At 38.6% G+C, this 24,931-nt stretch overlaps 1 protein-coding gene across 1 annotated transcript in view; it reads right to left on the reverse strand.

The window, feature by feature from the left end:
* The window catches only part of KCNJ6 (potassium inwardly rectifying channel subfamily J member 6), a 162,973-nt gene that overhangs the window by 113,122 nt on the left and 24,920 nt on the right, over positions 1–24,931 (reverse strand). Inside the window, exon 2 of the mRNA XM_085304870.1 lies at positions 1,842–1,888. Within this exon, the coding sequence (XP_085160996.1) occupies positions 1,842–1,866 (25 nt within the window). The 5' untranslated portion in view covers positions 1,867–1,888. The remainder of the gene's footprint in view (positions 1–1,841; positions 1,889–24,931) is intronic.

The raw sequence follows: 24,931 nt of genomic DNA on the forward strand, positions 1-24,931 counted from the left end.
ATTTTTATGGAGATCCTCCTCCAGCTCTTTAGACTATACCAGAAGGCTGCTTGCTTTTCCCTTAATGCTTCTTGGTGAGGTCCTTTCTCCTTATCTCAGGAAGGTTGTACAAAGCCCAGCATGCACCTAATACTCAGAACAGATACTGCTTAACAGCCTGCACCTTTGATAACAGCTCCTCATCTTCCCATTTATCTCCTGCCCATCCATTTGGATTTCATTAAACATCTATCCCTTATACACTAAAGCCAGAGCAGTGATGGCTCTCCTAGAATAATTTCAAGCATGACAAAGTACAACTGTAGGAATCACTGGAGCAAAAATGCCATTTCTTACGGCAGAAAAGAATACAGTTACCAGAAGCTTGGGTATTGTAGTGCTTTTGGACCTTGTTAAATCAGACTGACTTTTCAATTATTACTACAGTTTCTTGCTGCACCATGGAGAAATATTTATTTGGTGAATGCTGGACAAAGTATAGCAATGTAGATCCTGTTGCTGACTCAATATTGACAAGTCTGATCTATGAATCTCCCTTAGAAACCTGAATTTTGCCAGATCTTATGAGATCTGGGAGACAGAAGCAGCAGACAGGACATTATTCAGACAGCAACACACTTCCGTGGCAAGAATGCCAACTGGTGCTTGAAAGTGTTTAACTACTCATTTGGAGGTKGTCGTACGTTTTTGTCTGCTACTGGTTAGCAACGGCTACATGCCCTCTGCACATAGAAGGGAGCTCTTAGGTTAACTTTTGAGTCCTGTTGCTGTGCATCAGGCTTTAGGAATATGGCCTCTGCAACACGGATGTTCAACTGCCTCTATTGCTTCTCCCRAGTCTGCAGCAGATTTCTACGGGTAGGTTAACTTAACAGCTAGATTGTTTCTGATACTGGAATCTGTATTTATAGCTAGCAGTGGCAACTCTACCCTGTAATGGTGTATGTAAGAGAATATGCTCAATTTCAAAAGGAAGTACCTGGAACTGAGATAAAGACAAGGAATTGCTGCCCAAGGAATAGTCCTTCTGTATCGCACAGAGAAAATTAACTGGAAATAACTTTCTAATTTAAATGAGTCAATGCATGTCTATATATCTGTTTCTCTGGAGTCACTGGTCACACACAAGAAAAGATTCTTCCCTTCTAAGGTCAAATTACTTAACCTTTCATAGGCTGTTGAGCTAGATAAGTTTTGGGGAAAGAGATGGTGGTTGCCAGGATTTCTTCCTAATGCGTCTAAATCCAATTCACGAATAGATTATCCTGTCCAAGTCTCTCAGCTACAAGCATTTATAGACACTAATTCATTAGCTAGATCTCATATTATGGAGGAAATACAGATGACCTCTTCTTGGCTACATATTCAAGACAATGCATGTATCTCAGAAAACAGTGAAATCGATGGGAAGCTTTTTACATATGTCTAGGCATAATTCCTGTAGAATGGCAGACATCAGTCCTAAATAATTGCACTGGATTTATTGGGGCCTTTCTCAATTTTATGAAGGAATTCACACTCTAACATGAATCAAGCAAATTAAGCACTGATTAAATCCATGAGTAGTTTTATTCTCTTTAATTCAGGCTCATTAAATCAAACAAGCAGAGCTGCTTTGCTGGCTTAAGATCCAAATACATGCAACTTAAACAATGCATGGGGAAAACAGGAGTTTGCTTTAGGGGTTCTGGTTTTGGAGGGATGGAATGATTTATGATGGAGTGAGAGAAAAGGCTGGGATGAGATCTTTGAAGGCAAGCACTATTTTCTGTTCTTGTGGCATTATGTAAAGGAGTGGAACAGATGGGAAAAAGGTGGTTGAGCTTCCTATTTGTACTCACTCATTGACTCTGTCAATTTGGCCATCTCTTTCTCTTTTGGGCATCTCCTAGGGGAACAGACAAAATAAAAAACATATATATAAAAATACACTTGAATGCAAGGGCTAGGTGAGGGAAGAATACTAACCCTTTATACATTTATACTGTATTTAGGGATTTAATTTTGCCCCTGAATGGCCTGTACCTCTGGGCACTTTCTTGTAGTCTGTGGGTTGTGTCAGCTTTGAAGTATGAAGCTTGTATTTGTGTGTGTGTTTAGGATTAGCTGAGTTTATCAGATTAACTGATACTGAAATGCGATAACTGAAAATGTGACAACGAAGAGTAAATCCTTCTCTATTTTTATGTTCGATATGATAATTTGCAAGTGYTAGGACTTTTTAACAAAGGATGTGAAAATGACCAGCGCATGAAACWGATACATAAGTGGGTATTTTGCTTCAGTGTACAGATTTAAAAAACAGATGTAAGCTGGAGTGAATGGCACGGTGCTGGCTCTGACACTGAAGTGAACTAACAGAAGTACTGCTTCATTTCGTCCTTTGGTATGTGAGGGACGCCCCCTCAAAGCTGCTTGCCTCTCTCACTTGTTTGTGGCATCAATTTTTTTTTGAAATCTATTTTTATTTTCCTGTTCCAGTTACTTGTAGCTGCTGTAACTAAGCCTGTTTTGGCAGATGGCTTGGTGAAGAGCCCTTGAATTCAGTGGAATTCCCCTGACGACAGGGATCAACACACTGAACTGCCTCAGCCAGAGTAGTAGAGGCCTGCTGTGTTATCCTGAACTTAGACCTGGAGTTTGGGCTGCATTAAACCACGCAGCCTTGCTGTGAGCTTTGCCCTTTGCATCCCTCTAAATCTTAATTAGCTGCTTTTTAGTAGATGGTGTGTTTGCTCTCATCCTTATGATCCCAGAGACTATACAGGTGTCCTCAGTGATTGAGTTCCAGCCCTGCAGGTGAGAGCAGCTAGTGGTTATYTGCTGCCTTTGAAATGCAGACAGCCCAGATGTTCCCTAGTTTTAACCATGGCTGGCAAGCCCAGTTGGAAAGCCAAAGGAAAAGGGGTTGGGTGTCAGCTTGTATAAATGATGGATGTGAGAGCTGGGCCTTCCCCTCTGCCTGGGTGGTGAGGGAGGCCCTTGCAGGGCGCTGAGTGTAGCCTGCTAGTGCTCTGGGGTCAGCTCTGGTCCAAGCGGCTTTTCCTCCTAAAAATGTTGGCAGAAGAGTGAATTGCTTCCAAAATAGGACTTGGCACTAACCCCAAACAGACCCCCCCCCCCCTAAAAAACAAATGTAGTCTTTCAGTGCTAATTCACCAGGACATGAACAGCTCCCTGTGCAGCAGTTCCAGTCTTTTAAGACTGGGATCATCTCATGACTTGGATCTGTGCCTCAATCTACCTCTTTTATCTCAGTGCTGGCTTCCATTTGTTGCAAAAAACCTTAAAATTTTACTTCAAACATACGACCACTCTTACTTCAGAGATCAAGAGTTCTGCTAACAAAGTTCACATTGTCTAACAACAGGAAACACTGGAACTCATGACACTAGCAGATAACGCTTTACAACAGTGTGTATACCCCCTACTGCATTTCCTATAAAGAGAAAAGTTTAAGATTGCATCCTGAATCAGTGGTTAATGCTCTAAGCCATGCTGATAATATATTTGGCAGCAGATTCATGCATTATAGTGAAAGAAGAAAGGGGGAAAGAGTTGGCATAGCTGGCACTACAAGAAGCCCAAGAGTGCCAGTCTCATGCATGGTATTAATCATAGCACAGCACTGTGAAAATCATCAGTCATTTGTATAATAAAAATTTGTAATTTTAAGTAATAAAACTTCTTGCATATTATTAAATACTTCTACTGTTGATGAGGTCTGTTCTAAGGACATAGGAGATTAGAATGTAATTTCCATTTTAAACTAAAGTATTAAATAGATAAGGAGGTTAGATGTTCTTGAGTCTGAGCTCTGCTAATGATCAGGTATGTGTTTARATGAATCTACTATACACAACCACTACACAGCAGAATATACATTTTCTTCCAGCAATSGTCTGAGACCACTGACAGGTAAACACATGAAACATAGTTCCTTTTATTTGTAAAGGAACTGCAGATTTCACTGCAGCAATAACTTGCATTTCAATAAGCCCTCTTGCTACTAGGTTTTACCATGTTTAAGAAAGCTAAGGTTTGCCAGCTTCTGCAACTGTCATCAATGTGAATTTCACTGTTAAAGAAACAATATGAAATGGCAGCTAAGATTCAGCTAATTGCTGCATTTGAGGATATTGGAAGATATTATGGGTTTTTTTTCCCGCGAGAAGTGACCAAGACTAAGTTCTGATAATTCTTTAGAAAGCAAGAGGTACTTTTGTAGGAATGTGGTTCCTCAATGTGACAGATTAAAAAAATAAAATGTTATTTTCCAGGTATTGTCTTGAAAAAYTCATCCTTTTACTGTTATATTACCACTGAAATTTTAAATTTCTATGAAATTTTTCACTCAGATTTGGTCTCTTTCTCATGAACACAATACACGCACAAAGTTATGTCTTCCTGAAAACTCTAGACAAAATTTTCCACTCTGTTTGATCAAAATTCTAACAAGATGTTGTCAATGGCAAACTTTACGAGTATTTGAATATCTCTAAGAAATACTTGTTCCGATGGCAGATAAAGAAGGAATTCAATTCTTTCCAGATGAATGAGTTCTGACAGAGTAGCATGGGAGGAGAAGTTTTTAAAACAGTTTGCTCAGCGGTGTAAGAACTTGCTTTTCTTTCCCCTTCCTCTGTTACCAGTGTTTTATTTTTGGATCAGAACTGCTATTTAAGGGGGGGAGGGGTTGTAGTAGCATTCCTTCTTCAGATTCTTGGGGAAACAAGAACTACTATCTTGGCAAGTACACCAAGCAAACCAGGCCTTATTTTTATTCTCTATTAATGCATGGAGGCTCAAATTTTTCTGTAGCTGTGTGCTATCCTTACATACCTGTGTGAGGTGGCTAGTGTCCTGGGTGCAAAAGAAATGGGCAAGAAATCCCGATATTCATGTTTAAACAATATGGATGCAAAGTGTAGTTGATGGATGATACTGCTGTGATGCAATAAATGTGTGAATTGCAGACTGGTATGTAAAGCACTTCACCTGGTAAAAATGGCTGTTTAAAAAGCTTCTTTATGCTTTTTGTACTGTTGGTGAGGTTTTTCACTCAGCTGATCTAGGAAAGAAGCTCTGAATATTCTTTCTCTAGGGGAGCTGTTTTCCTTTTTCTGTGTGCTTGGCCTTGGTTTATTTTGATGGGTTTGTTTGAGACTGCAGTGAAATTTAATTATTATTGTTCTTTAGTGGGTGTCTCTTCCTGCTAAACAGTCACAAAGCATACTCTAAGCTTTCTCAAGGTAAATGAAAAGTGGTCCAATACYACAGAACCTTGAGACTGCAGTGTCYCAAATCTTGCACTGAACTTAAATTATCATGTTGTTGCAACATTCATGGGCTCAATATGATGCTCTAAGTGCTAACAGTGTGGACTTCACGTCACTCACTTCTCGACCAAAGAAAATCAAGTACCCTTGTGTAAGGCTCTGATTGCCTGACTCTTCATCCTGAATATTGTTATATAGGTTATCAGGGCATGCACARGAAGACAGGCCTGTAACGTGGTGTAGACTAATGTTTTCAGTGTCTTGCATGAGTCAAGGGATGGGAACCAAGATGTGGAGTATGGAAAAATTTGGACAAGAGATGATGCATGACCTCACTGTAATTTTTCTCTTTATCTAATAGAAAGACATGGGACCATCCTGCCACTTTGTCTTCAATGACTATTTATATCAGCCGGGATGAACTGATGAGATCGTTATGCTTATTTTGTTTGATTATTATGTGGCTGAAACTACTCTTGTACTGTTGGCAATTCACAAATGCAGAGCTGCACCAACATACTAGGAATCTATTGACAAAATTTAGAACTCTAKTTAAAAGTACTAATTAACAGTTCCTCATTCCTTAGCTAAGCCACTACTAAATCAGAGCTCAAATACATTATTTCCATTACATATGCTTTTTGTGCAGCTTTGTTACTTTCAAAAGTARTTCAGTGGCGAATCTCTAGTAATTTCATTGATATATCCTTTAAGGTAATAGCTCTTCAATTACTAAATGCAAATTCAATGAGCAAGAAGCCAAGAGGAACCTCTCCTGAAATTTTAGCTTAGAGTAATCTATCTTGGGATATCTTAAATTACTTTTCAAACTACATGGAAATGGTGTTGTTTGAAGCACTATTAAATGAGAATAATAGAATTTCATCTTATAGTCTTTCATACTTGTGACACCTTAAAATGCTTTACAGTAATGAATTGGATACTGGTTGTTAGGTAATGGCATATAGGTAATGGCATATAGGCAAATGCAGCACTCGTGTTATTCTTTTTAGCAGCAGCCTACATTTAGCTCTTGAAAGCACCGCCTGTTTTAGGTGGAGAGGGATTGCTGGAAGAAGTAGGAACTCTTTTTGAAAAAGTCATAGCAATTCTGACTTCTGCTTGGCCACAAAGCAAAAAAGGGGGAAAAAATCTCAAATCTCATCTTTACAGCATCTAACAATGAGATGCCCTAAGGTATCTGCACTATTTTACTACCACTAAAATCCAAACTCTGTATATAAAGATTTATATTGGAGTTCCTCTTCAGGTTGCCCTGGCCTGAAGCTTTTYTAAAGTGGATATTTTGTTTGTTCCTCTTTGCTGATCCCAAGTCAGATGGTTGGTCCCATCTGCATGTTTTGTATTGTCATCAGGAATTAACTCTTGGGGTAGGGATTATAACTTGCACGGGACACAGCACAGCAGGATCTCAAGAAAACTGACCTCAGCTTTAAAAGTGAGAGTACTAGCAAGTAATCTGTACTTCCCTGCAGWCATCCTAGCATTTGAATAGCTAAGACTGTATTTTAGAGGAATATCCTGTGCTTGGCACAAGAAGTGATTTCAATTTGCATCAGTTGGAATGAATTTAACATAGTGTTTGAACAGATGAAGTGAGTGACATTCACCAGTGGTGTACCTTCATTAAATGAACTGGAGTTACTGAGCAGTAGGGGCAAATATGGCTTGTTAATGTGCTTAGATATCATGAAGCTCTCAGCAGCACTGCTCTAAGAAGCCTGACGGAGATAATTTGCATGAACAGCAGGAGAAATGAATTTATTTTTCTGAATTCTAGATTTTTTTTTTGCATTTATCATGTTTTTTTAGATAACTTATTCATTATTCACACTTAGCCTGTAAAATATGCATGGGGAAAACCTCTGTTCTTTCTAGACAGAAATTCAARCAGCTGTTCTAGACAAGCTTGTCAACTGTCCTTGGGTTCAAGGTATAAAGCTCAGTTATGTATTAAATCCACTGCAAAAACCTTGTCATTTTCTAACTACAAGGTACAACTAGTCATACATTAAATGGTGAGGATGGTATATGGTTGTTTTATGGGTAAGAAATCTTTCTAGGAACAAGAGCAACATAAGTAAAGGTGGTTGACTGCAGTTTAGTTTATGAGAATCTTTCTTAGTGCACCCACAGCTATGGAAAAGTGTATCTGCATCTACTGGAAAGTAAAAAGATAACAATCCAAGATGTATGAGTTTGTGTGCAGAAGAGAACACTCATCTTTACAGAACAAAAAGGAAGATGAAGACAGTCTTTGACATCTTAAATAAGATCTAAGCTGTAGAAAGTCATAGGCTTTCTCTCTCTTAAAATAACCTAAAGAAGTTCTCATATTTTTAAATTAATAAAAAATTGATTGCAGAGAACATGAATCTAAAAARCCAGACTACCGTTTGGCAGCAAATTTCAGAACTGATGACTTCAAAGCATACTTATTGTGGTAACAGTACCAGAAAATTTGGATTACTTTAATCACATAGAAATGTGAAACAAACGTTCGTACATACTTGCTGCTTCTACTATCAACTGTAGAAGAGCCATTTGAGTAGTACTGTGAAATGGCCATTAAGGAAATAAAGGGAACACTGCCCAATGATATGTTAATAAAGAAATATTTTAATTAAGAAAAAAGACAATAGGCAGGGTTTAAGTAATGTGTTAGTATTGTCACGTGATTAAAGATTTATTTTCTTAGCTCTTTGCTCCAGAGGATGAAGTATATTCACTTAACTTTCATCTGCCATTACAAATGCCCTATAGAATACTTGATGACTTGATTCACTCAGATCTCAGTGAAAAATACATCTGTTATCAGACAATGAGATGAATTGGCTAAAAACTTAAGTGTTTCTGCTTTTGTATGTTGACAAGCAAAGATGTATACACACAGCTTGCTTTAGAAAAAAGCTAGGCTTTGAGYACTGTAAAAAGTTACCAATGATGGCATTGCAATGGAGTATTCAAAGCTCATCTATAAMGTTACTAGCTTGCATAGTGAAACTGAAAGTAATTCTAAGCTGAAAATCGGGAAGAAACTGCTGGCAACAAAATGATGTAGTGCTGACAAAAAGTTTGCAAAGCTTTTTTCTTAGGGCTTTTAAACTATATTGGACARAGGAGTATAAATTACGTATCAGCAAGCAATCTGCTAGGACAGGCTAGCTAATCTTATGTATGTTTTTTCATCTAAATCTCCTTTCTGCAGGTGTGGTGACAGTATGCGAACAATGCATAGTGAGAAGCCCTACAGACAGAGGAAAGCCTTAACAGCTCAATGACTCTCGGATCAAACTCTTAAACTGCTAGATTCCTTCTTAGGGCATAGTTCCCTGAATATATTCTGCATATAAAACATATGTTAACATCCTAAAGTTGGTAGAAGCATAAAAGAGGAGAAGCATTCTAGTAAAATGGGTTTAAAAATGCTTATCCAAATTTTTCACCTCTTAATAGTGCACACATTCATGTCTTTCCATGAACTCATTGCCTCTGTGCCATCCCCAAGAAAATCCAAAYTGTTTGATTGCATTGTCATGGCATTCAATTCCAGATTTTAGTAAGAAATTCTTAAAGAATATTCATGCAACTTTTTTGTGTGAAATCTCCATTCTAAAGAGAAGCATGCCTGAGCTAATCTAGAAACCACTGTTTAAACTATTTAAGAGAATAATGATCTGATGAAGTATGCTTTGTGTATTACTTGCCTTGATGCATTATAAAAATAACTCATAACTGAACAGAGCAGATCAAACAGTTCAAAATGAAACCTATTTCTACAGATACCTTGTGATTCTTAAACGATGAACGTACAACTGGGGCACTGACTCTTTCTTTGTGTAGTCCTATGATCATGCTCATTCAATGAAACTTCTTAAACAAGAACTGTCTTCAGTGTCAGACTTGGCTTCAGACTGAATAATACCAAAGTATCTCTTGCAAATTTCCAATTTTAGCAGCCTTTTTGATAGATTAAAACAAATCTTCAAAAGATGATGTGTGGAAACAAATAAGGTAACATCAAATGATGCAAAAATGCTAACAATGAAATTACCTTCCTGTCTGTATCATTTACTACTCCCTGACAGAAATTCAAACTTTTGCTTGCTTATGCTGATATTTAGGCTGGTTTACTGTGCCTTCCACAGATCTCAGTGGAACTCCACTAGCATTAAAACAGAGAAATGCTGATCTAAATCAGGCTTTCTGAATTTGAGAACTGGGACTTCGTTCAAGTTGGCATCTTCCACACAGGAAAATCAGAAAATGAATAGCACTTCCTCTATGATTACTTTGTCACTGGTGACCTTCCCACTTTCAGGTGAAACTCTTTCCCCAAMTGCATGAAGTCACAACTCTAACGTTCACCCTACCAGCTTTTCTGAGTTAATGTGATTATAATAGAAGCTGCAGCAGAAACAGTCAGAAAGGGAACCTTCAGCCATACAGCTTGGGGTTCACTTCAGTTAAGCTTACCTCTCTAAATTTTGGTTAACAGGCACCTCCAAAGGCAGTTATCCTAATAAAGTGTCTCAGAAGATTTGAAGCTGGAAGGGCTCAACTCATTACAAATGCAGACTATGTGACCATATCAGACTAAATACCTGTCAGATGGCTAAAGATAGCGGTTATGAGCCCCCTCACTTCTAAATCGCTGTAAGACTGAGTGCCTCTTTGCTGCGCTGTTTCGTTCCTATCCTTCATCTGCTGTTCTCCTCGCTCCTATGTACTTCTCGTCTGTCTTCTCACTTGTCTTATCCAGCCCAGTGCGTTTCCTAAAATGCCCTCTCCCTTCCCTTTTCTCTCCATTTAAGTTGTTTATCACTAACCCTCCTTCTCCTTCTCTTCATGCTCTCCCACACTCGCCAAAGAACGCCTGTAAAACTCGCAGGCTTTCAGCTGCTCTTGTGCTGTGCGTGTCCCCCTCCCTCGTCGCTACCCCTCAAGCGCAGGAATACTATCTGCCTTGCCTAAATAGACTGTATATCTTTGTAGCAGGGACTCTCTGCTACTTGAACTGCACAGGCTCAAGCATAGCATGGCCCCACTCTGACACTGGTGATATTTCTGTTTTAGTAATATGTATGGCATATCACACGTGATCATAAATAACATTTGCATTTTTATTAGTGAACATTTTGCAAAACAAGGTGAAAATCATCACAGTATTACTCTTGCTGTTATATTAKTCCGAGATAAGGAAGAGCTCTAGTTCTTTGGAAAGACTCATGTTTGCTGAAGCTAGAGGTAGCGCTCCTGGTTATTGTTTCAGACTAAGACAAAAGGCTGTTTTCTGTAAGGGAATGCCTGCTTGGCGTAGCATAATGATGGCTAGAGATCCCCAAGCAGCCTCTGAAAGAGCAGGCTCCGTCAGCAAGTAAACTAGTTTGCAAGAGCCTTGTGCTAATGTAACTACACTGTAGTACTTGAGTTAGCTCTTTAACTAGATGTTTTACATTGTGCCTGTGTCTCCTGTGACGTGCCTTGAAGATTTAAATATATTAACTGTAATATCCAAACAAACCCTATATGAATAGGACAAAAGATCTGAAAGCCAGACACGGCAAATATCAATATTCCTTAAACATTACACCTGATTATACACAGTGCTATATAATGGGAAGGTTTCCAAATTTACTAGTTTGAGTTCTCAGAATTTAGCCTCCCTTGAAATAACATACATGGTGCTTGTGATAAAAGGTCAGCTATTAAGCTAGCCATTTCTGTTGCCTTTAATCTAAGTGTTAATGGTAATTAAGTATTAATGGTTATCAGCTCATAAAGGGGAAAAATATGCCCTAATAGGGATGGGAAAGGATAAAGCATTTTATTCCGTTACAAAGCTATCAAACTGTAATGACATTACCACCTGCAGATATGTCTTCTAGGCTCCTCTGCTGTATCCTAATGTCCCTAGGAAGGCTGCCCATAATCTTCCTACACATTACTGCTCTTTCCTGAGCCCTCTGACCTCCTGTATTGCACAGCCTTCCCTCATTTAATGTTTGGAGGAGTTACTACATCATAAACTGCTCTCTTTACCTCTACCTTTTTTTTTTGATTATTTTAACCTTTGTCTCATCTGAGGTGCCTCCATGCATTAGGTGTAAGAGATAGCATGGCAGAAAATCAACTCTGGAGCTTATTAGCTTAGGATGGGTCTCCAGAGCACAGACACCTCTTAGCTACCACAGATTTCAGCTCATACGGTTGTGCCTTGCGGAGGGACCGGGCTGGGACAGGATACCACCATAACGCTGTGGGTGGCTCCTGAGCTTGGCACCATGATGCACTGATGTAACTGGTGTCCCCCCTTTCTGGAGGCAGAACCATTGTTGTGAARCTGGAGTTAGCTCCACTATGCTGCACTAGATGGTACAAATGTCTCTAAGGTTGTTTCAAGAGTTGTCTGGTTATGCTATTCCCACTTTTGGTTCTCTTGGTCTYAATCTCTATGTATTTATAGTTAAGCGTTACCTTTTAGAGCCAAAACATTACAGTTAATTTGTTTTAATCTATCAGTCTCTTCCTTTGCAAATTATCAGGAAGTTCATTATTACTAACGCTTTCAAGTATTTTTTTTAGAGTTGGTCTTTGAAATATTAATCAAGAATAACTGGAGTGAGAAAAAGTATTGATTTTTTTCTCTGATTTTAAGASATTTATTTTCAAAGATGTCCTTATTTCCTTTTCTAATGATGTTTCCCCCCAATTCTGTATTATGCCTAACATTCATTCATTACATGTAAAACCTAAGTAATAAGAGGATAAATGGCATTTTTTTGTACTGTCCAATGAACACAAGCACTCCAGTAGTGTGCTAAATAGATTAAATATAAAAAAATGCTTTGAGTTTTTTGATGTTTGCTGTATAATACCTAAATGTTTAACACTTTGGACAACTCTAATTTAAGGCAAAATTAATGCTTACTTACAGAAACAGGGAAAAAGATGTAGGCAGTGTTTTGTCTTTCATTATTAGTTCTTAAAAAAAAATAGTATTTCCTTCTGCAATAGTAACTCTGGGAAAGGCAGATCCCACTAGTCCCAGGCTTTCCTAGCTATACAATGAAAGCTGGTTCTGCCTTGCAAAGCCTTGACATATGACTTCATAGACTATTTTTCATCTTCCTTTTTTTTCCCCCCCCTCTGTCTCTTTCAACAGCAGCTTCAGGTGTAGAAGCCTGGAAAATGCTATTCAACATAGGCCCATATGGCCTGACCACAAATTCAGTGCAGGCAGGCCTGCTATATGTCTTCATGAAGCTCTGCTGAATGCRGTCAGACTCCAGGTCAGATCTGTCCAGACAGAGGCTTCTCAGTGCGGAGTATGCACTCAAGGCTATGACTTAAGACTCTTCTGTAGCATTTGAAAAGCCCAAAATAAAAATGATTGCATCAGTTTGCACTCTACTGGCTGAAATCAAATTTTTTTTTCTCCTGTGCAGTAGTAATTAGGTATCTTCATTTTTCTGCTTGCCCTTTGAAATCAACTGCTAATGTATCTCTTGATCAGAATGATTTTCATTTTAACAAATTGATTGCTTTATAACTACTAATTCAGTGTAAGATGGTATGGCCACAAAGTGTTTCATAGCAAGAATTTTGAAAGAACGTGTTTACAATAGTGATTATAATAATAASCGGAAAATTTAAAGTGGGCACTCAGAATGGTTACAGGAGGAAAAGAAAGGACTTGTTTAGATTTTCTGAGACAGTGTTGTTTTGATGACTGGTCAGGTAAGTAGAGCTTACGGAACACCACCAGAATGGCACAGAGCTTCCCAGAAAGTGCAGCTGTTGGTCTCTCTTGCAGATCGGTTCACAATACACTGGAGCCCAGAAAGGCATTCCAGGGTTATAGCCTTAAGCATGCTGTAAATAACTTCTGTTGCTCYCATTGTGCCTCCTTGCTTGGCTTTGCTAGGTGCTTTGAATATCCTTAGATTCCTTCAAGTTTTGAGTGAAGGCAATATTTATTCCCATCACACGGTCTACCTCCTGATTGTTCATTCCTTTTCTAAAAAAGAAGAATGTGTAGCAAACACATTGTTAACCATGGGACCTGAAGTCTTCCCTCTCCTGGCCAAAATGAATATATTTGAATAAATATGCCCTGAACAAATAGGGCAAACCCCCCAGTTTATTTCTACTCTTTGTTTTGTCCCCATTCAATATAATATTCTTTGTTCTTGTGGCATCTTCACTGCAAGAATTAGCCTCATGTGAAAGGCTTCATCAAATACTTTTGAGAATCTATTTAAATTACACCAGCCTTTTCATTATCATTCATTACTTTCTTACAATCTATTCTGGTAAAAAATTCAGTTTTCTTTCAAGTTTGCTAGAAACTCTTTTAATTCATTTTTAATACACTATATCAACCTGCTTTTCTGCAACTGAGGGAAGTTGCTGTTGTATTTGGTTCCCAAGACCAACATTTATTACTGGTTTTCTTCATGTAAAGTGAAGGAAAACCAAACATTTTCCCTCTCAGTTTGGTATTCCTCATTTTTATAAAACTTGTTTTCAAGTTTATTGATATTTCATTGTGTCCATAGTCACTGTTTCGTGGCTTTCCATAGTTCTCCCTTGGCAATTTTTACTCTGAAATTATGATTGTCCAAACTTCTGAGCTACTGCAAATTTTCTGCTCCTGTGAAGATGTGGGTGATGAAAACCTCTGGAAATTAGGCCTTGAGTGCCTTAATAGAGTCAATATGCCTTTATGTTGACATAACAGCTAGACCTTTTCAGTGATTCAGATCCAAATGGAAAATCACATCCCCAAACTACAATAAATGTGGGTACATGTAATTATCATCACAGAAGATGCTAAGGTATTCCTGCTCATTTAGTCAAGTTTTTCTCTGCTGGGACTGTCAACAGAGGCAAAAATTAGCGTTTCTTCTAATGTGGACACCTGCCCATTAGATGCTACCAATTCTTTGTATATATAGACAGATGTCAGATGTTAATTATCCCTTGTTTTCTGCTACTTGAGTCTCCACAGGAGAAGTCCTCGTGTTACCAGACAGGCATGAAACCTAGAGAGCTTTGGAATTATTTTTAATTTTCTGCTTAGGAGGGGGTTCCTCTTGTTTTTTTTTTTGTTTGTTTCATTTATGGGCTTTACTTGATTTTATTCCAAGGTCAAATGACTTCCAAAATCACTTATTTTGTGATATTTAGGTGAATTTTAGATTCAAGGAGAATGGAATTATTGCAATATCATTAAATTGGTTCTGAAGATTACTTTTGGCATGACTGAATACTTAATTAACAGCAGTCATGAACTAATGGATTTATCACATTACAGGTCTACTTCCATACAAGGTGCAGAATATTTAACACAGGTACTTTTCCTTATTTGACATAAAGAACCCCACTAGAATTCTTTAGTGAATAAAAGCTGTCTTACTGCTGTATGACCCTCAGGCTGTGTTCTTCAGCACAATTTTATTATTTTAAATCCTTTCTACGTTCTGTCTAGCACACTACAATACATAATTTATTCCAGAAGGTATATGCAATGTCTCTGTCAACGAAAGTCATGATAGTAATTTAAGTCAGACTGGATAAATTGAAAAAATCATGGGCCATCTACATCTGCTTTCTCCTCATATATAGCCTGTGTCTTGGTAGATGTATAATTAGATATGCTACTATGCATGTTTTGTTTGTAAATCTTGTTGAAATGTATCTTGATTTTTAAACCTGATTTTCTGACTGTTTTCTGAATTTGAAGGCCTCTAACCTACAGAATGTATTTTATTTGGTGCAGCTTTTTCACCTGCTATTCTTTTCATTCTTGTTGCTAGTGATTTTAGCCACCTGGGACCCAGTCCTTCTTTGGGGCCCATTTACCAACCATAGCAACACTGAGTGGTATGTTACTCCTAACAGGTTAACAGGGCTGCTTCCTGTGGGAAGAAAACTCAGAATTTGGCCTTCTGTAGCTAGTCCTGTTGAAATCACATGCTCTCTGCAGAACCAGCTCAGGCTGCATGAGTAGGGGAAAAGGGAGATAAATGAGTGTGAGTGTGGGCGGCATCAGATAAGGGACAGCAGTAGAAGTGTCTGAGGGAGCTCAAGAGCCCAGAAAGGCATGTGAAATGTATGTGAATTATGTGAAGAGAGGCTTACTTTGGGCTGAGGGGAAATGTGAGGGTCCACTTAGTTGAGAAGGCAGCTGCACAGCAGAGCACAGCCCCACTTTGGAGACGGGAGGCAGGAGAGCTGGTCAGCACTGCAGRGTCTCCTTGAGGAGCTCATTTATTAGCTTAGATACAATTTTATGTCAACACAACTGCAATGTATTCAGGGCTTGAACATGTATGTTCAAGATGCACTGTGTGAGAGATACCAGCTGACTCAAAGCTAGTTCAGGGGACTGGACCCTGTGTTTGATGCCGTAGTGTAGGGCATTAGTGTGGGGCATTTAAGTAAAAGGTGAGAGAATCGAGCTTTTGGAGTTTAGATTTGGAGCTTCAAGGTCCAAATACTTCTACTTGTTTCACAAGAGTAAGAAACCAGCTAAATAGGAAGGAGAGCCAAATAAAACCACTCTCAAAATGAGATAATGTCCAGGTTTAAATAGATGATCTGGTTATATGGGTCCAAGTCATTTTTTTTTTTCTTTCTTCCCTTCCCAGTCAAAACAAGTGCCGGTTAAACAATGAATTGCTGGTCTTTTCTGGTATCATTCAAGGGGAATTTAAACTGCTGACTTCTTTGCACTTTAATGGCAGTGTTAGAGTAAGGATTGTTTTTTGATTGAACTGAAAAAGATGCCTAATTTCTTGTGTTTGCAGATATTGATGGTAATGCCTTTTCCTATGACATAATTTTTTTTTCAATTTAGCCATTTAAAAATATGTTTATAAATCATGTGAGGGCTATCGTTCTTTCTTACTCTGATTTCCCACTGAAACAAGGCTGCTGTGACTCCAGGGTCGTCATCTAACATTTCAATGGTTTTGGAATCAGTTTTGACATCATCCGTTAGAGGAGTTAGACATCTCAATCACATTAAGTTATTGGAAATTCTTCAAAAAATGGCTGCTGAAGAGGMGATAAGAGACCAAATTATGGTCTTCCCTGAGCCATTGCTTGTATTGAACTTTCTGTTAGACTGGAAAATTCACATAAGAGAATTGCATAGGAATTGTGGTGCTGTTCGTTCTACTGCTCAAAGAATTACCCACAGATGGTGCAGAATATGCACCATCAAGGGCTCGGATCTATTTGCGGTGATGTTTCAGTGACCCATCAAACTTATGTAGCTTCCCTGAAAGCCTTAGAAAGCTGTCACAGGCAATATTTTTACCCCCAGAGGCACAATTTCATCTGTAGATTAAAAAATGTTTTTGAATTTGATAAGTTTCTAGATATAAAAGAAAATAGAAGCAGTTACCTAATTATTTTTTTATCCCATATTTGCCCTTGCCAKCACAACTTTCTGTTGCTGTGCACTATATTCTGAGAAGAGTAAAAAGTTATGTTCTCATCACTCCATATGTGATAAGAATTGGAGAATAACTCACTGTGTAACTCTCCTGATTAGTGAATTGTTATGCTTTTTAAAAATGGATGTCTTTTCRATATTCATGGATACATGAATACTATCTGATCTTCATTTTATCCATATCCAGGTAAAGTCATTCAACAGTAGAAAGAGTACTAGTCTCATGTAAAATATGCATTAATTCATCCCTTTGCATATAAAACTTTTAAAGCTACTTTTCTCCCCTTTGCAATAGGAAGTAAAAGTACCTTTTTTTTTTCAATGCTTCCTGAGCCAATCTACTCCTAACTGTATAATGTACACTTAGTACAGTGATATTTTTGGCTAAGCTGAAAGTTAACATCGGTCTAGAATTCTTGACAAAATCTACTTGTTTACTTGCCAGCCTTCATCATGGGTTAAAGGACCAGTACTGGAAAACCCTTGTAGTCAGGAAAGCAATTGCACTCCTGTTTAATGGATTTGAAATTGCTTTGCAGTTATAATGGAGAAGGCCATGAGGCCTCCTCTTGCTTGAATATTGCCATTATGAATACATGTACTGGGAACAAGAAGCTTCTATGAAGTTMCTAAGAACAGGTACAGATGGATGAAAAAATGGATAAGGAGAGGTGGAGAACAGACACTTAGCTTCTTTTCCCACAATATGTTTATCAGTACAGAAAGACCAGGCCACCTGATTCTGAATGAGAATTAGTAAGGGCTGAATTGTCTTTTAAATCACGCTTTGGACCTTGTTCTGCTTATTGGGACAGCTCAAGACAGATTGTGTGATGGCAGTCTTATGTGTAATGTTTGAATATATAATCAGAATATGGAGCCAGCAGCATGTGTATACATGGTGCTGAACAAAATGTTCTGTAAACCTTGTCAGAAAAGTATACATCCTTGCCAGAAATACATACCCTTGAAAAGCGCAGAGAGCTGTTAATATATGTACAATCTATCAAGAATGGAATTGAAAGGGATAGAAGAGATGAGGAGACTTCTTGGTCTCGACTGCTATTTATATATTATATATCACTTATTATATATTATATATCACTCTTGTCAAACCAACTGTAACTCATGAAGATACTCAATCTTTTSTCCTTTTGGAAGTATCCCACACTGAACTACCGAGTTCTCTGCAGGGAATGTGTTCCACTGTCTGCCAGTTCTTGTGTCTTATTTAACTCCTGGGCTGCTCACAAGGGTACGACTTTGGTTTAGTATGCTGCACTGATCAGAAAAGGCAAAATATAGTGACCATAAAACTCTCTACCTTATATTTGCTTTCTCTTTTCACTGTTCTTTCACACTCTGCCAATCTGCAGAAATTATGTGCCAAATTGTAAAAGACATTGAGCAATACAAAATATGTATGGGGATTGGTGGAAATTTCAAAAGCATCTAGGCAGGTGGTCACACTAAGAAATTAAYGAGAGTTAGATGCGCAGTCAGTTCTGAAAGTACTTTGTGGGACACATCTCTTTGATTTGACATCTAAATACCTTAAAAACATGGCCCTCGTTTTTCCTGCAGAACAGTACAGATACACAGGTTAAATTACTCTTGTCARCCTCTGTGCATTTAGCAACTATGGGATATGTTGCTCTTTTGAAGTAGAATTACATAGCTGCATTATCCCTTTGAGCAAATGAGACAGTATTAGTTATATGGAAGGACTATATTGCTATGCTTGTTAGTACTGCAGCACTAATCAAATGCTGAGTTGTAATCTGTGCAGCATCTAACACCAGGAATGTACTTGCAATGTYGAAAAGTGATTTTGTAATATATTTTGAGAAGCTTTTGAAATATCTTTGGACTGTATGTACTGGTTATGTAATTTATTCTAATGTCGATACTTACATGAGGATCTCTACTGTTATGGGTTTATTTATGTATTTTGCAAGAAGAATGCTTTTGGTGTTGTAGTTAGTTATCCCTGTGACAATTTCATGTATCCCAAGTGAAATGAGGTGTGATATTACAGAACTGCATTTTCGCTAGAGTGAATGCATCGATCTTAGGATACTCTGCTGGGACAGCTATGTCAACTAATGGTCATGTCTCTAACAAGTGCTGTGCTGGTAAGAATCTGCAGGGCAAAAATAGCCAGTAAAATGATGATGCAGTCTCAACAAATGTTGTTTGCTATTAAGCTTTGTGTATTAGCAAAACTGTATCTTGAATTCTTGAGCTGATCATTTGTTATCACCTGCCCAACAGAATGTTCTCTATTTTTCTTGGTTGGTGAAAAATCATTAAGCTAAAACACTGACTTTGTTTTTAATGGACAAATTAAAATTTAATAGTAGCAAATGTCAGCAGTACTTCCTTCTAAGCAAAGATTTCAGAAGTAAAATGGATATTTTAAAGRTCCATTTCATTTCTGCCCAGAAGTAATCTGTTTAGGCTCTGGTTCAAATATCTGAACTGACTAGAATACAAACCAATCTATACACCTTTCTATGAGTGCCCTAAGATGTTCAATTACATCTAAAAGTAAATGGACTGATTTGGATTCTGGACAAATTATTCAATTTTGATAAAATGAGGACYTTCCTACTTCCAAACCTTTGCTCATTTATGAACTGGTCTAAACATATTTGTACTGAGACATTTCTTTTACTGAAAGTTCTATCATTTTTCTTATCAGAACATGAGAAAGCAGTGTTTTGAAAGATGCTACTTTATCTTTTTGGATGCAGGCAGAAGCATAGTGCTTCTGGAACTCATTCATAGAAGTTTATTTCTTTGATTTTTGTTTTAAACAAAGTTTGCACAAGCATCTGAAGGGAATCTGAAAAACAACCTTTTAGCAGTTTTACTATCTTTGRTTTGGGGTCAGAGACTCCTTTTGTAAATAAATCTGAGTTTAAGAACTCTTAGTGCTTTATGAAAATGTTCTGAAAATTACTGGTGTTTTCTGAAGGAAGGAACTTTCATATGAATATGGAAAAATTATTTCGGTGATACCAACACTAAAAAAAAAAAAGCAGCTATCTGAATCTTTTCTTGCTAGCATCTCTTCTTTTTCTTTCTTTTGTTGTTATGGCTCTCTTTTTATTTTCCTGTGGGGAACTAAGCTTGGGAGAGAGATTTGCACTGACCTTATTGAGTTTCAATGTTTCAATGGATCTCCCTAAATGAGGAGCAGTGTTTTGTTTCTGGCACCCCAAAACACTATTTGCAGCACAGATCCTAATGCAAGGACTCTTGTCATCTGCTTCCTTTCAACAAAAGCTGTGTGTGTGTGYATAAATATATATAGATATGTATATTGTATACAATATATATATATTTATGATACAAATACCTCCTTAGTAATAGCAAGACCTTTGCTGCATTGCTACTTCCCTCCAAGCAACGGAATGATCATCTCATTCATTACTAGACAGTATTGGATTTCAGTTGGTGGCAACAAGGTAACGGTGATATGTTTCAGAGTGCTTTCTACAGAGACTTTTAGAGCCTATGAAGGTTATCCGCTTTGCCAAGTGAAATATGTATTTTTCTCTGGTCAATATTATCACACATCAGTTTGGAATACAAATTGCTTCCTGTCTGCAATGGAAACTTTTTATTTTGTTCTAAAGAATTTTTGCTGGTTTTTTTCTTTAATTATTCTTAAGAATCTTTATTGCTTTTGGACTTCTCTGGTTTTTCTTGGGGTCTCTCTCTCTCTCTCTTTTTTTTTTTTTTAAACCATGTTTACTTCTTTCTCAAATTACTTTTCCATCTGACTCTTTAATTGTGCTCCCCCTTCCCCCCCCCCCCCCCCCAAAAAAAAGGCTGGAAAAAAAGGTGCCAGATGATTTTTAAGTCCCCCTCCTACTGACTTGAACTTTTATTTTTGATTAAAATACTTTCTATAGAAAGCAAATGAAAAAAGATTAAAACAAATTCTTCAAGCAGCAATCAAAAGTTACTATTTCTCTCATACCAAACATATTTGTTATTGTAGAAGTATAAACTGTCCAATTTTCATCTTCCTGTTTTTCCATCTATAAAGAAAATGGCTTTATAATCAAGATCAGTAATTAATAGAACACTGATTAAAAAGAAAGTCTACACTAAACAGTACTTAAAGAAATAATCTGAATGAACTCAAACAAATGCTATGAGTTTACCCAAAGAYGACACCCAGAGAATCAATGACAATATGAAATGAAGTCATTTCCTCTATCTACAGCCCATACTATAATGAAAAGATCAGCTATTGTTCACATATATATTTTCCTGTCAGGATCAGTTTTAATTTTCTGTATGTAGTGCATATGTATAAGGCCAGTTTTGGATTCAGCCACATCATTTATTAATCAATTGGTAAATTAAAGAATTAATTAAGAAAGTGATAGACTGACTCCTGATTCYATTTTTTCCCTTTCCTATTAGTCACTGGGAAAGTGGGTTTTTGTTTTGTTTTTTTTTCCCAGGTTGCACTGTGAGACCTCTTGTGCATTTGCCTATTTTCTCGTTTTCTGGATGGAACTGCAGATATGCTTTTATTCTGATAAGAGCTAGAGAATGGAGGATTAAATCTGACTTGTYTGGCAGGTAGTGTACCAGCATTTCAAATGCTTATAATATTTACCATTGCACCAAAGTCTATTAATTTAACTTTTTTCTCTTAGTAGGCTGGAGAGGTTATTAAAAGTTATCAGAGTCTGTGAATTTAAACTAACTTGTTTAATAACAGGCCTGACTCAATAAATTATTTTGACAAGTTCTTGGTCTCGGCCTACTAATCTCCCCACTTTATTTATTTATTTATTTATTTATTTTCTGGTGAGATAAGAACATGCAGTTTATGGCTTAGAATTTCTACAGTAATGGAAAAGACACATTTTCAGCCTGGGTAGTTTCTCTGTTTTTTTTTGCAGTTTTCTTGCTGAATTGCAGAATTAAGCCCAGAATGAATTGTATTCTGTACTGTTGGCCTCTAGGTGAGTTTTCTTCCTTCCACCTTGTGTTAACATTGTTTCTTCTGTATGTCTCTTCCACTGACTCAGAATTCAAAGGAGTAAACAGATGTTGCATGGGTAGGCTTTTATTTATTAATGTTTTGAGRTAGGGAAAAAAGTATGGCTCCTTTGAAGCTATGTATTCAAGAAGGTCCCCTCACAGTTCCACATTACGCTTTTAGCCAAACATAAGAGGTGTAACACACTGCAGAACACTGGAAATCAAAGGTATGAATCTCCAAGCTCCTGTTCTGACTGCAAACAGGCTAACTAGGGTTTCTTTCTCTGTGATACTGATGAGTTAACTTTTATAGTTCCCTGTGCCACAACCTGCACAGAGTGAAATGAGGAACAGGAATATGAAGATTGTATCGTAGGTCAGCCTGCACTGGGAAACAGGAGAATCCATTCACTAAGACCTAAGCTGATAAATGGCCAAAGAATCAAAAACAAATATTTGCAGAATTTGAGGTCTAATACATAATGAATTTACAATCTTTTTCCCATTCTCTACAAATTGTTTAGCTTCAAACTGGTCAGGTGTCTCAGTTCAAAGAAATTATAAAATCAATGTCATTTCCTTATAGAGTCACTATAGTTCTTACAAATAGAGTAATAGAGTCACTATAGTTCTTACAAATCAACCAAGGGCTACTGATTAGCGTGACAGTAAGATCACTATCATTGGTGAGAGCAGTAGCAGCTTTGGGGACAGGCAAAGTAGACAACAGACTATGGGGAACATCAGTCTCTGATCTTGCAGCTTACTTTGTCTAGCCAAAGCTCTGGAAATTCAGGCTGGCTGTTGCTGAGTTGAGAAGGGTATGTGYGAGGTAATGGGGACACACTCTTGAAGAGGTAGTTCTTTCTTTTTACCCACACAATGGCAGGAGAAACTGCGAACGTGGCTCATTATGGCCTTCCCCAAGGCCTCTCTGTCCTAGCTTTGTCCCCCATCTTTCTCAGGTAGGTATTAGCTTGACTTGAGCTCTCCACTTTAGAGGAGCAACATTTGATTCTGCTGTGCTTGTGAAAAGCTCTGTGCCAGCTCTGGGTGGGGAATGGAATAACGCAGCTAGAACTGACTGAAAGCAATCATTGGCTCATCATGTTTTTAATGCAGTCATATTTATACTCCAGGCTCTTAGAGCTGATCCAAGGCCCATTGAAATCAACGGGAGGCTTTCACTTGGCTTCAATGAGCCCTTGATCAAGCCCTTAATTAGTTATTCTTCCATTATTGCTCAGGAGGTGTCCAAAGGCAGAACCTTGCTCATTTCTGTCTCTTTTTTTTTTCTTGCGAATGCTCCTGTTATTGAAACATGATATGACAAATCTCCCTAAAGTACAGTGAAAAGAGCTTTGATTTTTCCCTTCATGGTTACACAAAAATCATAGAATCAGTAAGGTTGGAAGGGACCTCTGGAGATCATCTAGTCCWACCCCCTTGCTCAGCAGGGTCACCTAGAGCATGTTAGACAGGGATGCATCCAGGCGGGCCTTGAAGAGCTCCAGAGAAGGAGACTCCACAGCCTCTCTGGGCAACCTCTTCCAGTGCTCCGTCACTCTCACAGGGAAGAAATTCCTCCTCATGTTCAGGCAGAACTTCCTGTGCTTCAATTTTTGCCCATTGCCTCTTGTCCTGTCACATGAGACAACTGAAAAGAGTTTGTCCTGTTGCCTTGACACCCTCCCTTCAGGTACTTTTACACATTGGTAAGATTCCCCCCTCAGTCTTCTCTTCCCCAGGCTGAAGAGGCCCAGCTCTTGCAGCTGTTCCTCATAGGGCAGGTGCTCCAGCCCTCTGATCATCCTCGGAGCCCTATGCTGGACTCTCTCCAGTAGTTCCATGTCTCTCTTGGACTGGGGAGCCCAGAACTGGACACAGTACTTGAGATGTGGCCTCCCCGGGCTGAGGAGAGGGGCAGGATCACCTCCCTCAACCTGCTGGCAACACTCTTCCTAATGCACCCCAGGAGACCATCGGCCTTCTTGGCCACGAGGGCACATTGCTGGCTCATGGTCAAYYTGTCATCCACCAGCCCTCCCAGGTCCTTCTCTGCAGAGCWGCTCTGCAGAAGGTCAGCCCCCAGCTTGTACTGGTGCCTAGGGTTATTTCTCCCTAGGTGCAGGACTCTGCACTTGCCCTTGTTGAACCTCAGGAGGTTCCTCTCYGCCCAGCTCTCCAGCCTGKCCAGRTCTCTCTGAATGGYAGCACAGCCCTCKGGTGTRTCAGCCACTCCTCCCAGCTTGGTATCATCAGCAAATTTGCTGAGGAGGCACTCTGTCCYYTCRTCCAGGTCATTGATGAAGAAGTTGAACAGGATGGGACCCAGTACTGAGCCCTGGTGGACTCCACTAGCCACAGGCCTCCAGCTAGACTCCATGATTTCCTCCCACAGTAAGTACACTAGTTATCTGCTCCTTAATCTTTTCTATGTTCTGTTACAGTATCTTTACTGGAAGGAACAGGTAATCAAAGAAACTTCAGGATCGAGACTTAAAATACAACTTAATATACCAAAGCATCTGAGTGACATAGGTYCTGTTGTCTCATTTTGAAAAGTTACACTGGCACTTGCAAGCCTATAATCCCAGTGCAAGTCTCGGGGAGCTGGCAACCTGACTCAGGCTAGTAAGAGCTAGCGGGGTATGATCTGCATCCTTCCAGTCCTGAACCACTGTGCAAAGTTCTTCCAGGAGTATGGACCTTTTTTGAAAAAGGTTTTGAGAGGCAGAAGTGGATCCTCAACTGCACTGAAACAGATAAACAGTAATAACTCCAGATATGCACATCATAATACCTTCTTCAAACTGATGGGCATTTTGTTGTGACTTATTGGACTCCCAGAGAGTTGTATTATGGTTGCCTACACTAGACAGGTCTTTACAGGGAATCTACTGTGTGGCATGCCAGGGTGAGCATTTAATAGCATGCTTGCTATCCTGTACTAATGCACTGTGTGAAAGCTCTCAGGGTAGTATACACATTACCCAACTTCAGCCACCCAAAAGTTAAACATCTACTTTTGCGGGTCATCCTATCTGCCACTGCAGGCAATGGAGAAGGAAAAGCATTGCTTTGCCCCCTCCTGAAGATCGTATGGGGAGTCATCATTTGGCTGGAAAGAGAATCTAGACAAGGGGCTGAA

This window comes from Rhea americana, unplaced genomic scaffold (assembly GCF_003343005.1).
Source record: "Rhea americana isolate MKP2758 unplaced genomic scaffold, rheAme1 scaffold_101, whole genome shotgun sequence".
Lineage (NCBI taxonomy): Eukaryota > Metazoa > Chordata > Aves > Rheiformes > Rheidae > Rhea > Rhea americana.